The following is an 18,265-nucleotide window of genomic DNA, read 5'->3' on the forward strand; positions in this document are numbered from 1 at the left end:
AAAAAAAAGAAAATGGCAATGTAAGGAGAGCAAACTCAGTTCTCCACAAAGTTACGTGATGAAAGCAGCTAAAATACTCCACAGAGCTCCAGATGGCTAAAATTGTATCATTTAAAAATTCTTATTCTATCCATAAACCATTTCAGACTAAGGATTTATGTGTCGATTTTAAGAATAAATTATCAAAAAAGCAGCCATATGGAAAATATTGCTGAGTTAATTATTTTTAACAACTTACTATACAAAATATCGTTTAAGACCTTCCAAAAATATTCTAGCCCAAAGACAGAAGAGAGAAAGAATGTCCTTCTGATACAACCGACCTGACACGGTGGCTTTCCCAGAGATGGGGTTTGGCGTGGGCACCAGGGACGTGGCGCTGATGACGGAGGGAGCAGCGGCCTTGCAGGCTGCCACGGGGGCCTGGCTCACACACACTGCTTGCTGCCCAGAAGTTTTCACAACAGAACCGATAGCAGACGATGAACTGGGAGTTGTTCCTTCCGACTGCTCACACATAGGGCCCAAAATAGTAGAAATTAAGAAGAAAGCAGTGTAACTTACTTAGAACAGTGACTGCCATGTAGTATATTCAATAAATATTCTCTATTAGCTATTATTTTTACCTACCTATTAAATGCCATGCCATTTAAAAAGACTGCCTCTCTTGTTAGTGTTTCCTACACTTTTAGAGTTCATGGACCAGAAAAAATTTTCAGTTTTAAAACAAGGAGGTATCAGAGGGTTACCACATTAAAAACAACAACAACAAAACCCAAAAACCCTCACCACCTATTTATAAAAGGATGTTTCAACACCAAAAAAAGGACATCATCTCAGAATACAAAAGTGAAATAAGATGAGTTTTATTAAAAACTCAATCTAATGTTTTAACATCTGTCTCATTCAACCAAACAACATCTACCACACGCAGGCACAGTGTTAAACGCTAGGGCCCAGAGGTAACAGCCCTCCAGGAGGACAGGGCTACCAAACTGTGAGGAGTGCTGCCACAGGCGCAGGCACAAGGCACTACTAAGACTGACAGGAAAATTACTATTTCTGTCTAGGGATGCGGAGGGGAGAGTACCGGGGAAAGCTTCATGTACAAATATGGCACTTCAGGGGAATCTTCAAGATTTAAGACAGGGAAAGGGAGAGACAAAAGAATGTTTCTTGGCAGAAGTTGGCAGAAGATAGACGGTAGAAAGAGAGGCATGAAAGAACATGATATGCTCAAGGAACTACAAAGAAGAGTGGTATGAATAGGCATATGAAAGGCAGTAGGAGGAGATAAAGCCTGAAAAGCAAGCAAAATCGGCTTCAAAAAGACCTTAGGGTGCCAAGACAATTCAAGGGGGAAGAGCCTTCAAATGTTGCTGGACTAACTGGCTATCTACATACAAAAGAATGAAGTTTGGTCCCTACCTCACACCATATAATAATTAACTCAAAATGGAGCCAAGACCTACATGTAAGAGCTAAAACTATAAGACTCTTAGAAGAAAATATTGGCTTAAATTTTGTAATTTTGGATTAGGCAATGGTTTCTTAGCTATATCAAAAGCATAAGCAATAAGAGAAAAATAAATAAACTGGACTTCATCAAAATTAAAAAATTTTGTGGTTTTCAAAGAGTACCTTCAAGAAAGTGAATAGACAGCCCACAGAGTGGGAGAAAGTTTTTGCAAATCTCATAAGAGATTCATATCTAGAATATCTAAAGAACACTTAAAACTCAATAATAAAAAAATAATCCAACTAAATAATGGGCAGAGGATCTGAAGAGACATTTCTCCCAAAAAGATACAGAAATGGACAATAAGTACATGAAAAGATGCTCAGTATCATTAGCTAACGGGGAAATGCAAGTCAAAACCAGAAGGAAATACCATTTCACACCCACTAGAATGGCTTAACAACAACAACAAAAAAGGACAAGAACAAGCATTAGCAAGGATGTGGAAAAATTGGAGCCCTCACACATTGCTGGTAGGAGTCTAAAATGGTGCAGATGTCTGGGAAAACTGGCAGTTCCTCAAAATGTTAAACAGTTTAAGATATGATCCAGGAATCCCTTTTCCACGTATGTAGCCAAAAAAACCAAAAACATATGATTATACAAAAACTTGAACGTAAATGTTCACAGCAGCATTACTCATTATAGTAAAAATGTAGAAACCATCCAAATGTCCGTCAACTAATAAATACATAAACAAAACGTGGTATGGCCATAAAATTGGATATTGACCATTCAGCTATAAAGTACTGATACACGGTACAACACGGATGAACCCTGAGAATATGAGAAAGAAGCCAGACACAAGAAAGATTAGTGGTTGTCTAGTACCGGGGGGCAAGGGGGGGGGAGGGAACAGGGAGTGACTGCTACTGGGTATGGAGTTTGCTTTAGGAGTGATAAAACATTCTAAAACAGAGAGTGGTGACGAATGCACAACCTTGAGAATATAATAAAAACCAGAGAAATGTACACTTGAAAATGGAGAATTTCATGGCATGTGAACTGTATTTCAGATTTTTAAAAAAGATAAATATGACCCACTGGTATACCTGCTAAATATCCTATATTTTTACTACTTTATGTTTCATTATGGTTTTCTACTGTCATGCTAATCCTCACCGGCTGGGCAGGACCGTTTGCTGAGAGCGCCACAGCTGGGGAAGTGGCAGTCGTGATAACCCCTCCTGCCACTCTCAGCATTGTGGTTCCAGGCTTTGAGAGTTGTGAGGTGGCTGGCACAGACTTCAGTGTGCCATCAGATATTTTCATTAGCGATGCTTGTCCCCCAGGGGCTGCCTGCAGAAACAAAATGGGTTGAAGTAATAATGTTGCCCTGGTTCACAGGCACAATTTATTCTTTACCTATGCTGGGCCCAAGAATTAGAGCAGAGCCAAGAAAGAGTCACCATATGAGGTGTTTATGCACCTTTCCAATAAGCTCTCAAGTTTGACTTTTTACGTACAGATGTTCCTTTACCCCTAATGTAGAACAAGTAAATGAATGCATCTGTAAGCCACTATTTGGCAGCAGTGACTTCAAAGATACCAGGTCATGTGTTATCAAAATAAGTGAGTCCAAAACACTCTTAAATGTATATGTAATCTTTAAACATGAAAATCTAAACAAGATGGGCCAGATTTAAATGGGTACATTAAGTGCTCCTGGCTAATACAGGCTGAGCATTTTACTACCATTCAACAAATTATAGTTTTAGTGGGTTAAATCAAGGCTCAGCAAATTTTTTCTGAGAACGGTATAAGCATGTACAGCATTGCAGGCCATATGGTCTTGGTTTCAACTCCTCAGCTCTACGTTATAGATGAAATGGGGGTGGCTGTGTGCCAGTAAGTTATTATTTATAAAAACAGGGAGCCTTGGGCATAGTGTGCGGACCCCTGGCCCAAATGACTGCTTAGTGCCCAAATTAATACACTCCACAAGCAGATACCATTCTTCAGTCCCCAAGGAGTTACTTTGTGTCAGGAATAGCAGAAAGCATTTTTACATACCTTATGTCATTCAATCTTTTCATAAACCTTATAGGGTAGATTTTAGTTTCATTTTACAGAGGAAGAGATTAAGCTCAGTAATTTTACCAGGGTCACACAGTAACTGGAGGGGCCATGATTAGAATCCAGAAGTAGCAGCCATGGCATAATCTGCATTGGAGTCTAATGCAAATTAAAACCACAATGAGGGGGCGCCTGGGTGACTCAGTCATTAATCAGCTGCCTTCGGCTCAGGTTATGATCCCAGTGTCCTGGGCTTCTCCCTCTCCCACTCCCCCTCCCCCTGCTTGTGTTCCCTCTCTCGCTGTGTCTCGCTCTGTCAAATAAATAAATAAAATCTTTAAAAAATTTTTTTTAAAAGTTAAAAAAAAAACCCACAATGAGATATCACTTCATACTCACAAAAACGGCTAAAAATAAAAGGAAGACAGTCCTCCGTGTTGTTGAGGATGCAGGACAACTGGAACTCTCTCACATTATTTATGGGAGCATCAAACGGTACAACCACTTTGCAACCAATTTGTCAGTTTCTTATAAACTTTCTTAGACACATATACTTACCCTAGGACCTAGCTCTTCTACTGTACAAGAGATCTACACAAGAATGTTCGTATCAGTATGGTTCATAATCAAAAACTGGAAATAATCCAAATGTCCATAAACAGGAGAATAAAAGTCATACAACAAAATACTACGTAAGAATAAACTACTGATACACATATGGATAAATCTCAAAAACATGCTGGAACAAAAGAAGCTAGACATGAAAGACTATATACTATATAATTTTACTGACATGAAGTTCAGGAACAGACAGATTAGCCCATCTATGGTGACAGAAATAGAAAAATGATGACTGAAAGGGAAATGAGGGTACGTTTTAGAGTGATGGACATGTTCTGTATCTTGATTGGGATAGTGCTTGCATGAGTTTACACACTGGTCAACACTCATTGAACAGTACACTTATGATCTGTGCATTGCTTTATGTAAATAATACTTATTAAAAAGCAACGGTAATTGTTCTGCTGTGGCTGAACAGGGAGAATGTCACTACACTGGCTGCAACCATAAACAGGTAAGAAGAAATAAGCTAAGATTTTAAAGAACTGCCTAAGGAATTTTGGGGCCTCATATCTGTTTAAATACTAAACACATCTGACCAAAGAGAAATTAGTACTCAAAGAAACCAAATACTATGAATATGAAAAGATCAATGATCAAGAAAAAAAAAGAGAAGATGCATAACTATCATAATCAAGAATGAAAGGGAGGGGGCGCCTGGGTGGCTCAGTTGGTTGAGCATCCCACTCTTGATTTAGCTCAGGTCATGATCTCAGGGTTGTGAGACTGAGCCCCACAGTGGGCCCCATGCTGGGCGTGGAGGCCTGCTTAAGATTCTCTCTCTCCCTCTGTCTCTCTCCCCTCAACCCCCCAATCCCCACTCAGGCACACTTGCTCTAAAAAGAAAAAGAAAAAAGAAAAAAATAAAAGGGGGCAAACACTAAAGATTTTACAGACATTAAATGGATAATAAAGGAAAATTATGAATAATTTTATTCTAGTAAATTCAACCACTTAGATGAAATGGACACATTCCTTTAAAGGCATAACTTACCAAACCTCCCTCAATATAAAACAAATAACCTGAATAGTCCTGTATCTAGTAAATAAATTGAAATCGTAGTTAAAAACCTTCCCAATTAACAAGACTTCAGGCCATTATGGCTTCATTGGTATACGCTAAACAGTTAAGAAACAATACCAATTCTACATAAAATCTTCAAAACAAAGTGAACAGGAAAGAAAAGTTTCTAACTCATTTTAGGAGGCCAGCAGTACTCTGATAACAAAACCAGACAAGAATTACAAAGAAAACCACTGACTTGTGGTGTTCTTTGTAATTCTTACAGAAACCCTTACAGAAATTCTAAACAAAATTTTGTCAAATGAAACCCAACAATACATTAAAACAGGGTAACATGTCAAAACCAAGTGGGTTTTCCAGTACAGGGCTGGTTTAACACTTTTTAAAAACATTTTTTATGTTTTTAAAGTAATCTCTATGCCCAATGTAGGACTCGAACTCATGACCCTGAGATCAAGAGTCACATGCTCCCCCAACTGAGCCAGCCAGGCACACCTTGGTTTAACATTTTAAAAATTAATGTAATTCACCATGTTAACAAAAAAAAGAAAAACCATATGATCTTCTCAATAAACACAGAAAAAACATTTGACAAAAATCCAATATCCACATTCCATGCTTTAAGAACTACTGATTTATACACAGAGAAAATGCATTGTATTTGATAAATGGTATCATACTGCCTACATCCTTCCATACCTTGTTTGCTTTGTTTGGTAAATTTCTGAGATCTAGCTATAGATTCTCCCACAGGTGATTATGACATCCTTCACCCAGCTAAAATTCACAGTCATTATTCTTTGGCTTATACTAAAGAATGCTGTAGAAACATGTACCAAACCCCCTACAGCATTTACTTTTTACAGCTGGCCCTTGAACAACATGGGGTTTGAGCTACACAGGTCCACTAAGTGGGTTTTTTTGTTGTTGTTATTTTAAGAAGGCTCCATTCTCACCTGGGGCTTGAACTCACAACCCTGATATCAAGAGTCACACACTCTACTGACTGAGCCGGTCGGGTGCCCCTATGGGTTTGTTTGTTTGTTTTTAAAATAAATACAGTAATAGTTCTGTAAATATTTCTTTTTCCCTATGATTTCTTAATAACATTTTTTCTCTAGCTTACTTGACTGTCAGAATAGAGTATATAATACATACAACGTACAAAATGTGTGTTAATCGACTATGTTTTCAGTAAGGCTCCTGGTCAACAGTAGGCTATTAATAGTGGAGGAAGTCCAGTTATGTGAATTTTCCACTGTGTTAGAGGTTGGCGCCCCTAACCCCAGCACTGTTCAAGGGTCAAGTGTATATGGATACTGTGGCTGTCATTAGCTATTATACTACTCAGAATCTCCTATAAGAAGTTCCTCCAGAGAAATTTTAGAATGAGTTATCAAGAAAATTTTGTTTCTTTCAAGGAAATATTATGTAGGTATTTTTTTTTTTGCCTCTCACAAATACTGTGAATTGTATAACTGATCGTGCTTCTGATTTGCTTTGGCAAATACTATTAATTACACAGGACATAACTGTTTGCATATCTAAGAACTCTCTGGCCTTATCTTCTCATTCTACTTACAATTTCCCCGAATCTCAAGATTTTATTCTTATTTTTCTATACTATTTTATTGTTCATTTTCTCATGCAACCTTAATTTCTTTGTGGAAAGAGATAAGCTGTAAATGTTTAAATAAATGCCATCACCACCCTGTATTTGGAGTATATGTGTGTGTATTTACCTGGGTAAACAAAGTGGTTTTCTGTCCAGAGATGACTTTTAATGTTTGTTGTCCTTGTGCAGAAGATGTGCTGACTCCCAGTGTTCCTTGGACCACTGACCCAGTAGTCAGCTGCTTTCCAGATGTCTGGGGTGATGGCTGACCAACTAAAAATGTACCCTAAGTTAGAAACAAAGAAGACCTACTCAGTAATTTCTTAAGTTCAAATGACTTGCCCTGACTCTTTAAATCACAAGGTACCATGTTACAAGCTATATATAATGCCCTTCTGTCAATTCTGCAACTCAGCCAAAATAACCGAAAAGAACAGCTCTCCACTCTCAGTGTCACTAGCAATAGCTATCCCCACTTCTGAAACTCGGCATAGTAGTTATGGAGGGGGCTGCTGGAAACTCAAGCTTTACAACCTAGTCCTTAAATCTGAATTATTCAGGCTGGTAACTACCCATCCTTCTCAATACGAACATCTAGACCAAAATTTCATGACCTTCCTTAGAGAGGCGTCAAGACTTTAAAAGCAGCGAGGGGGGGATGGCGCCTGGGTGGCTCAGTTGGTTAAGCGACTGCCTTCAGCTCAGGTCATGATCCTGGAGTCCCAGGATTGAGTCCCGTGTCGGGCTCCCTGCTCGGCAGGGAGTCTGCTTCTCCTTCTGACCGTCCCCCATCTCATGCTCTCTCTCTCTTTCTCTCTCTCAAGTAAATAAATAAAATCTTTTAAAAATAAATAAATAAATAAAAGCAGCAAGGGGAAAGAAGATAGAAACTTGTTTCTAATCATGAATCCAGCCTAATTCCAAATGCCAAAACTTGATAGTATCTCTTTGGTTACTCCCTTCCAAGAGAAAATTTTCAAGTGCCTATTAATACTATTCATTACCTCATGGATTTAGGAGGCAACAGCATAGCAAAAATTTTTCTTTGAGTCAGAAAGCTCCGGGTTTAAATCCAAATTCTAGGAACAGGCTTAACAGAGAGACCTTGGAAAAGTTACTTAAGTCTCTCTACATCCCCTTCTCTCAAAGCGAAACAAGCCCAAAATAATATAGATTTATAACGTGGCTAAAATGTTAGTACTGACTCCTGATCCCAGAGTCGTAAAGATAAATCCACTATAATTAAAGGCAGTTGTTAAATAACGAAAGGATTTGGAAGATACCAGTCACAAACGATCAGACCTGAGGAGTCTGCTTCAGGATGTAAGATGTGTAAGTCAGGTGCTGGGAGATCCCTCCAGGGCCGGCGGGGCTCTGGGTGCCTCCTGTTCCTCCTCCTCCGCCTCCGCCTCCTCCTCCGCCTCCGCCTCCCGCAGCTGAGCCAGACTGGAGGTCTGAAAATACAACAAAATGACAGCAACTTCACAAGAAGTAGTAAGAGGCTTACCGGAAAAAACAGATGAGTCCAGAGTGACGTTCCCTTTACAGCAACATTCCTTCCCTTTCCTATGTTCTCCCCCCTTTCTGGGGTAATATACCTATTCTGCGACAAGAGTAAGGGGAATGTCGAGGCGCCTGGGTGGCTCAGTCAGTTAAGCGTCTGCCTTCGGCCCAGGTCATGACCCCGGATCCTGGGATCGAGCCCCGTGCTGGGCTCCCTGCTCAGTGGGAAGCCTGCTTTTCCCCCTACCTGCCACTCCCCCTGCTTGTGTTCTTTAACAAATAAATACATTAAAAAAATCTTAAAAAAAAAAGAGTAAGGGGAATGTCCTAGAATTAAGGACTGAAACTGATTTCCTTTCAACTGAAGGACATCTGACTAGTTCAGCTCTCAGTACAATGAAGACTTAGCTTTAATAAGAGTTCTGATTTCGTTGTGGGAGACAAGAGTCTGATACTGACATTTTCTAACCAAGTGTTGACTAAAATGTGCTCAGAGAGAGAAGTGCTTCTAAACATTCCGGCATCTCATCCAATTTCAGTGACACTGCTCGAATTTAGTGCAATTTTACAGTACTCTCTTTTCTGTCTCCCTCTGCCCTGGAAAAAATGTGTTTTCCTCATATTGATACTGACTCCAGAGAATTTTTTAAATTCTATTTTAAAGCCTTTGGATCCTCTTTACTTCCCTTTTGGTGACATAATGTACATAAACTAAAACCTGAGTGGCTCTCTGGGTGAATTATGGAATCCTTACACTGTCCTTTTCTTACGTATTTCATTTTTATATACCACTGCTTAGGTAAGAAGGAAAAATGCCAGGGTGAGAGAACAGAAATCACCCATTACAGTCAGTAAACAAAATGGTGACTAGCTCACACGCTACATTTGGCAAGGACGGCTCATTTCTAGTGAACCTAATTGCTATACCAATTATACTTCTGATTCAGAGGGAAATAATTCCTTTTTCCCTTTCCTTTCCAACACTATCCAAATTGTTTTTCTCTATATGTCAAAGCAAAAGTTTGTAAGTCTAGATAAACCACCTAATTTCCTTGGGGTTTTAAGGCTTATACACTATGGTTGACCCTGTATTTTTCTTTCCATCTCTAAACCTGGCCAACTTAAGAGGCACATCTAAATAATGGCAGGGAGAGATACTTGATTCTACTCCTACTCCTATCCCCTCCAAAATAAATGAACATAGGCTTCCAGCTACCGTCTCCCCAGGTATCCCCAGCTTTTAGATACCACTGAAAAGAACACTTTCATTTACAGCTCACACGGACAGCTCTCTCCCAGCACAGCCTCAGTAACCATCCCTCTCCAGTGTGATTTCTTCCTGACCCCAAACTCTGAGTGGATAAACCCAAAATAACAGTGTCACCTCCTAGGACTATGATTATTTAAACCCACTTCTAGTTATGTGTATGTTTTACATCCATGTGGGCAAATACTACCATCATACCACCACACAGAGCTAGGGAAACGCGTCCTGAACAGGTAAGAGCTGCCCCTCGGGTGGATGAGATGAACATAGAACCAAATGATTTAATGACAGACTGACTAGCATTGTTGGTAGCTCGCAGGATGGCTCCTTGAGGGATCAGCAGCAGTTTCCCTTTTCCTGAAGGGTTCTTGCTGTTCGTTGTAAGGTAGAGTTTAGTGCCAGGAGGCAAATTTGCCAAGTTGGCCAAATTAGTGGCTGGTAGCTGCAATGTTGCCATTACTAAAATGATAAAGGGCAAAAACAAAAAAAATAAAGAGGAAAAACAGTAAGGTAAATTGGAACTGAGGGCAATGCTATTGCTAAAATTAAAAACACAGATTAGTAAAATACTTATTAAAAAACACAAACTTCAGTAAAACTCCAGTTTGTTTTCCTAGATACATAATACTCAAAAGGCTGATATTCTTAAATATCTTGCTAATCAAAAAATAATTTACATACTAGAAGAGCTTGCTATAAATTACAAAGGAATTTATATTTGTACATAAACAGGATGACCATATGCCCCAGTTTGCCCAGAACAGTTCCAGTTTACACCTGTGTCCCATTTTTACACCTATGTCCCAATCATGAACAGTGACTCTTTTTACTCTCAAAAGTACTATGGTTGAGACAATCAAAGAAATAATAACCTTATCTATGGATGAATATATATTTCCTCCTGAAATCTGTTTAAAGCCCCTTTAATCAATTTCTAGTAATGAATGAATCTATGGATTTGAAACAAGACTTCTCGCCTCTCTCACTTTCTAAGAACTAAAAAAATGCCATAATCAACAACTGGCACGTATACTATGAAATGATCATTCACCTTTTTAAAGTCTCACCTATGTCAAAGGGCTTTCGCGTATTTCTTAGAATATACTTCTCGATTGCACATGGCTGTAAACCTCTAAACGTGACTCCTCAGTGAAAACTTACACATCAAAATTTCTGCAGTTACTCTGAATTCAAATCTCCATGAAATGAAGCCTACAGAGCCACGTGCATCACCACAGGCAAAGGACTCACAGAGCCGCCTCCAGCCAGCTGCACGAGTCCTCTTCCTCAGGACCGCTTTACCGTGCAAGCCTGGGGAAGCAAGAACCCTGGAAGCTGCCCCAGAACAGCAGAGACTGAAAACTGAGCGCCAGCGCTCTCCACCACTGCCACAACTCATCCCACCTCACACCACTGTGCAGCTCAGCAAATCTCTCGGGCCAGTCACCAGCACCTGGAGTCCAGCCCCTCGTTGCTCTGCGTTCCTGATCTGAACCCACCTGCTCAGCCCTTCCTCCTCCTCCAGCTCTTTCACCGCACCCCCAGGAATTCCTGCTGTGGTCATTACACCCTCTAGAACCTCGACCTGTTGGAACGCTATCTCTTTTTGTGGTAATTAACACTGAGTCCTCTGAAAATATAGGACTTCCCCAGCAGCACCCTTAGCTAAAAGCTGTTTTTTGAATCTTACCTCAGTGTCTGAGGGCCAGGACTAGGGGAGGAGCCTCTGTGCTCTCCAGTGAGGCTTTCAGACCATTATCACCCTTCATTCCAGAAGAAAAAACCTGCTGGCTCCTGTGCGGTTCACGCTTGGCTCTACCACCTTACCCCTCACCTCTCTGCTCTCATTTACTGAACTCCCAATCACTTCCCCTCACTTGCTGAAGACTGACTCCCGACTCAGTCTTGCTCTAACGCCAACCATGGTCATCCTCAGTGACAGCACTGTAAGTGACCTGTTTAATTCTCTGGCTTCTCAGGCACTTCATTTTCTAAACTCCAAAGATCACTTCCTCCAACCCATCTGAAGCACTCTTTTTTAAAATTTTATTTTATTATGTTATGTTAATCAGCATACATCACATCATCAGTGTTTGATGTAGTGTTCCATGATTCATTGTTTGCATGGACTTTGTCATCACCAACAAAATTCATCACCTCTGAAATCTTTATTTTGGACATCCACTACCTTCTTTCTCTTTTTTCTTCTGAATCTATTTTATGTTTTATATAAAGTTGATTTTGGTTATTCTTTCAATTTATTATTTGGTTTCTACATTTTCTTTTAAAATTTTTTTAGTCAAGTATAATTAACATACAGCATGAGTAGCAGATGTACATTATAATGATTCATCCACTACCTTCTATCCTTCTAACTCACTGCGACAATTCTTTAGCCTCATTAAGACCTTCAAAAATCAGTAAATGTATCTAATGTCTTAGGTATACTTTTTCATGCCCTCATAGAAACAACAAACACATGCAAGGTGTTTAAACTTATTTGGTAGAGAATGCATTAGTCAAGTATCTTAAAATGCTGCTGACAAACGACCATCCCAAGAATTTAAGTCTGAATACAACCCAAAATGGAGATGGTCAAATGAAAATTATCCTTGAGACCTGAAAGCAGTAGCAAGAAATACCCTCTATTTTTATTGCGCTTGCTAAAACACACACACACATACACCTACTTACAGACCTCTATGTAAAATGTTACCCGGAAAAGATTAACATGTTTTTATATACTTGCTATATAAACCTAACAGGTTTTCTTACAACCAAATCAAACCACTAGCAAAGAACAGTCTAGAAGGAGCTGCTGCTGAAAGGGCCCCCAACAGTATCAGGTACCTGAGCCCTGCGATGCAGTCTTCTGCGGGCCGGCAGCAGTGACCTGCGCCTTGGTTAAGGCTTGCACCGGCTGAGCAACAATGGTTCCTCCACCTCCGCTCACAATGGCTTTGGCAACTCCTTGGGTCACAACTTGCTTTGGACCAACTGCTTTGGCAACAGAAGAGCTGGCCTTGGCTACAAGGATTTGGCCACCACTGATTGCCACAGCCTGTTTCACTGTTGAAGGTAGAGTAGACCCAACTGGCACCCCAACAACCTGTTGAAAATAGAGGAGAATCCACCAGTGCTGCTTCTCAGTCCTTTCAAGGGCTCTTAGAACAGTCACTCTGTTCTAGCAAAGATCAAAGCAAAGCCCTAGGTATAACTCATGGAGCCTAATTTAATTGTCTAGGAATGCTACCTATGACAGATGTGAACAACAGTATTTCTTACATTTGGGGTATTACTAAAATAAAAGGCTTTTGTCTTAACCCCAGCTACTATCTAGAACTTACCTTATGTGTTTTTCAATAAAAAACTTAGAAAATACAGGAATACAAAGAAAAAAATTCTACTTATCCAGAAATAACCTCTTATTCTTTAATTTTTTTTTTTTTTTAAGTAAACTCCATCCCCAAGGTGGGGCTTGAGCTCATGACCCCAAGATCAAGAGTCACACGTTCTGCCCAACTGAGCCAGCCAGGCACCCCCAGAAATAACCTCTTAATATTTTTAATATGTTTGCTTCCAATTCTTTTTAATGTACATTTTAAAACACAGATGAGGATCGCCATGTACAGATTTGTAATTTTTAAATTTAACATATTACAGGCATTTTCCAATGTTACTGTTTTTCAAAGACATTTTTAGACGGCCAAATATATTAGAACAGATATACCATAATCTATGCAAACATTTCACTACTGTGTGGATATCCAGGTAATTTTAAACTTCACATTAAGAAAAACTGCAATAGGGGCTCCTAGGTGGCTCAGTCGGTTAAGCGTCTGCCTTCAGCTCAGCTCATGATCCCAGGGCCCTGGGATTGAGCCCCGCATCGGGCTCTCTGCTCAGCAGAGAGCCTGCTTCTCCCTCTGCCTGCCACTCTGCCTATCTGTGCTCTCTATCTCTGTCAAATAAATAAATAAAATCTTTAAAAAAAAAATAAAGTGAACTCTTTCAAGTAAGAAAATACTATAGAACTCTTTTAAAAGTCAATAGTAGGATGTTAAATTAGAAAAAACAATTTAATTAACGGCAAATTGGGGTAGTGTTTCCCACTTCTCAGTTATTTCATAAAAAGAACTTCTCACCAGAAACTAGATGAAAAGACTTTTATAGGGTTAAAAGAATACAAAAAGATCTACCTTCTAAAAGTGAAAATGATAAAGTATTAGTACTTTTCACCCATCAGATTGGAGACAAGAATTTAAGTCTGGTAACACCAAGAAGTGACTGGAGGGTATGAGGAAACAGGAACATTTGTTCACTGCTAAAGAAAAGTAAATTTGTACAGCCACTCCCAAAAGGTACCGGCATATCTACTAAAATTGAAAATTCACATATCCCATGTTGTAACAATTCCTCTTTTAGAAACATATCCTAGAGAAATCTTAGACATGTGCTCAAGGGAACATATACAGAATGTCCAAGGTAGCATTATTTATAATTACAGAAAATTGTCAACAAACATAATATCTATAACATGTAACAACATGCTTAATGTCTACAGGTAGAGGAATGGATAAACTGTGGTATAAGACAGTCAGTGGAATAGCATTCATTAGTAAAAATGAATGAAGCAAAACTACATAAATCAGGAGCAACAAACTTTGACAGTACAAATACTGAAAGGGGAGCTGCAGAAATACATGAGTATAAATATCTTTTATGTAAATCTGCAAAACACACATTTCATGTTATTTGTGGCTATGGATTTATGCAATAAAAGTATGAACTGGAAAGCTACACATCCAAATTCATGATAGTGCTGCTTTTGGGAAAAACAAAATGGACTTCAACTCTGTCATGTTTCATTTGGGGAAAATATGAGATGAAATCAATACGACCATGTCAATTTTGGGTGGAGGATACATGGGCACTGATTATATTCTTCTCTGTATTTTACTTTAGAATCTTTCTAAATTAAAAATAATAGGATTACCAATAATAATAACAACAATAGGATTACCTAAGTAGAACAAAATGATAAACCATATGCAACTGATAAATGGAAATTTTAAGTTAAATAATTACTAAATCATACATCGTTTCTTTTCAAAGAATGTAAATACAGTAAAATACACTTGCCATGTGCTTGGACACTATGGCTAATATAATGAAAATGGTCCCCTAATCAACTATTATAAACCACAGTGTAATACAGAAGAAAGAGTGCAGGATTTTATAAGCAGTCAGACTTGGTTTCCCAGTTTTGTTCCACTAGTTAGGAGCTGGATAAGTTATTTAATGTTTCTGAGCTTTAGCCTTTGACACCTCATATATAAAATATGGATAATATTTATCTCCTAAGAGATGATGTACACAGTAAATGACAGCTACGGCTGCCCACGACACTTGTTATTATCAACCGAAGAACAGTAATCTATGAGGCTACATGGAGACTCAAAGGATAGAAAGCGCCAAGTGGATCCATGGTTGGCTAGGGCAGAGGACCTTCATTGTAAATCCTAGATTCATTTAGTCTAATAGAAATTAAAGTATGTAACATCTGGTATCTGCTTTAAAATAGCCTAGGAAGAGAAATAAGATTAGCAAAATGCTAATAATTATGGAAACTGGGTAACAGGCATATAGGATTCATTATAATAGTCTCTCTACTTTTATGTACATTTAAGGAAGGAGGGAAAGAAAGAAGAAAAAAAAGACTCAAAGAACCAATGGGGAAAAAAGCAAGTTAACTTAGAATGGAAAAGAATTCCTCCCACTCTCCTGGCTTGGTTAAAACAATCCCTTAGGATGATCCAAATCTCTCTATTTTGACTGTATGAGCCTTATTCTGCAGGCAACATGGAGTGTTGCTGTGGCCACAGAGCTGGGCACAGTCACCACCCCACACACACACCAGATGTGGAGGTAGAAAAACTCTTTTTAATCAAGAACTTTGCCCCGCATCAGGCTCCCTGCTGGGTGTGGAGCCTACTTAAGAGTCTCTCTCTCCCTCTCCCTCTGCCCCTCCCCCCGCTCTCTCTCTCTTTCCCTTTCTCAAAACAAACAAACAAAACTTTTCTATGTATTTATGGAAAAAAGATTTCTTAATGTAGAAAAACTTTGGGTAATGGCAGAAAGTGCCATCTGAACCCTGATATCCATTCTTTGTTTTCTCTCTCATGGTAAGAGAGCCCCCAGTTTTCAGCTAGGGACATGGCCACATAGAACATTTCCCAGCCTAGCATTGGTCATCTCATACTGGCTAAAAGGATAGGAAGAGACGTGATCAGTGCAACTTTTGGGTTATGCCTCCCCACACCCCCTTTCCTCTTCCTGCTGGCCAGAAATGCGAACATGGTGGCATGAAATGAAATGGCTATCGCAGTCCACAAGCTGAGAACCAAATTTTGAGAATGGCAGAGGGAACAAGATAGGAGTCTAGATTCTTGATGATTGTGAAGCCAACATACTAGAACTGCCTACTGGTCTTTTATGTGTGAGAAAAAAACTTATTTAAGCTTTCTGGGCTTTGGATTTCTCTATTATAGTAGTCAAACTTTTTTGAGACAGTCTTCACGTTTCCTAAATATATCAAACTTAATAATTTACTGCATAAGCTAAATTACATAATTTATTTTCATGTTCCTAAGCCAACAAAGAAAGCAAAAAATCTTAAAGGAAAATACATATGGATTGGACCTATTTTCTTTTCTGAAATTCCATGCATGTTAATTTGCTTCTTCCATCTGTACCAACCTCTATCCTCACTTAACTGCTTCAAAATTTCCAGAATATGACATACTTAATCTCTCCAAGAACTAAATAAAATGTGGTATCCCAAGTTGGCCACAGGAGGTCAGTTCTTATTAGCAGAGCTCATCCAGTAGAGCATACCACTCACAAGATTAACCCCCACCTCCTCTGTTTGAAAAAAGGGAGAATGAGGAAGCCTGGCATTCTACTGGGGAAAATCCTACGCACAGCTGTCTACTGACATCATAAAGAAGACTCTTAAGTAGGACACTACAACCCCAAATTAGTTTTTCTTTTTTTAACAAGACAATATTTTAGCCCAGAACCTGAACTCTTCCCATTCCACAGCACTTCTCTCTGCATGCCTCATTTCCTTCTAGCTTCACAAAACAGACACCCTTTGTTTTCTATTGTTATAAATACTTCCCTTTGACTCATGCTTTGATTCAATGTTTTTGTTTGTCCTCTGTACAGTTCTGCAAGTCAGAATTTACTTTAACAACCAGAAAGTGAGGATTCTATGTGTGTAATTTTTCCTCCAGACACTGAAAAATATAGCCAATTACAATTTAACACTTGATGAGAAAATAGATCATGGTACTCCCGTATATTTACACAGGATTTGTCCTTAGTCATGTAACATTAGCTGTTATCATTTATTGAGTACTTGCTCTGTGCTAAGTCCTTTCCATACAATGGTTTCTAATTCTCCTACAGCTCTGAAAGACAGAGGGTATTATTCCCTTTTACTAGATGGAAAAACACAAGGTTCAGAACGACAAACCCGCCCAGGTCACGCAAGTAATGAGTGGCTGAGATCTGTTAACAGGCTCTCATTCCAAAGCTCACACTCTTTTTATATGCCACACTGCTTCCTTCCCACACGAACCCACTAAGTGCTCAGATGTCCCGTTTTATGGCAAAAGCACCCCTCTTTACTTTCATGAAAAAAGATAAGCCAAAGTTGAATGGAAGGTAAAACAGTATCGTTTTGTTCACGCTTCTGTTTTCTGGCATAGTTTCTAGGAATGCACTTCGGCAATAACCAGGGACAGTCTGTACTTGCAGACAGCTCCTTATCTGGAGTCTAAAGCATGTACTAAATTTCCTGGATAAACAGGAAATGTCTTTTCTCATGCTCTCCTGCTTCTGTATATTTCTTTCACCCTCTTCTCTGGCTTTTCAAGTGCCCTTAAACTTTATTCAGGGCATTCTAGCACAAAACCATCTAATTTTTCTTAGTCCAACAATGCCATTAGGTAGGTGGCAATGTGACAAGAAAGCCAATACAGTTGTTCAGCATTACGGAGGAGTGGATTTGCAAAATGCAAAGTGTAAAAAAGTGAAACTAACTTGTCCAGAGCTTCTGGGCATAAACAGCAAGGCTATACTGACTCAAAAACCTAACTCAGTGAGTCCATGTATCTTTCTTTGGTGAAGCAAAATAGATTCTAAAGAATTATGATGTGTCTGAGTAGCAAGTCCAGATAACAATAACTGATTCATGAAAGGACTTTGACAAAGGCTTACCCATAAAGCCAAAACAATAGTGAGAGCATTAGGAAGCAGTTGGGGGTACCTGTCTTAATGATTTGGGGTAGGGAAGCCCCAAAGTCAAATCTGATGCTATAGCTTACTGGTTCCTAAATCTGCCAAATCACATGAGTCAGCAGGAGAGCTTGATAAAAATCCAGATTCCCAGGGCCCCCAAGAAGATTCTGATTCAGAAAGTTTGAGATGGGGGTCTCAGTATCTATATATTTTTAATCATCAGATGAGTCATGACCAGGTTAAGTTTGGGAAAGTAGTTAGTGGACTCTTATAGTAGAACCATACAGGTTTTAGAACTATAACATATGAATTTTTGTTATAATCCATGTGCAGCTATCTAGCCTAAACCAAAATACCTGAAACCATTTTTCTATATTAAAGTATTCCTCTCAA

At 39.1% G+C, this 18,265-nt stretch overlaps 1 protein-coding gene across 6 annotated transcripts in view; it reads right to left on the bottom strand.

Annotated features, from left to right (window-relative positions):
* YEATS2 (YEATS domain containing 2) overlaps window positions 1-18,265 on the bottom strand; it is a 105,218-nt gene that overhangs the window by 20,871 nt on the left and 66,082 nt on the right. For all 6 annotated transcript variants that reach the window (XM_064584548.1, XM_054504306.2, XM_064584546.1 and 3 more), the window contains 6 exons: window positions 12,416-12,674; window positions 9,863-10,024; window positions 8,098-8,249; window positions 6,923-7,081; window positions 2,642-2,818; window positions 324-507 (listed from right to left, as the gene is read on the bottom strand). In XM_064584548.1, coding sequence (XP_064440618.1) covers window positions 324-507; window positions 2,642-2,818; window positions 6,923-7,081; window positions 8,098-8,249; window positions 9,863-10,024; window positions 12,416-12,674 — 1,093 coding nt within the window. The remainder of the gene's footprint in view (window positions 1-323; window positions 508-2,641; window positions 2,819-6,922; window positions 7,082-8,097; window positions 8,250-9,862; window positions 10,025-12,415; window positions 12,675-18,265) is intronic.

The sequence above is a fragment of the Mirounga angustirostris genome, unplaced genomic scaffold (genome assembly GCF_029215605.1).
Source record: "Mirounga angustirostris isolate CCGP_5_RB_7025 unplaced genomic scaffold, mMirAng1.0.hap1 SCAF_1, whole genome shotgun sequence".
In the NCBI taxonomy this organism is placed as follows: domain Eukaryota; kingdom Metazoa; phylum Chordata; class Mammalia; order Carnivora; family Phocidae; genus Mirounga; species Mirounga angustirostris.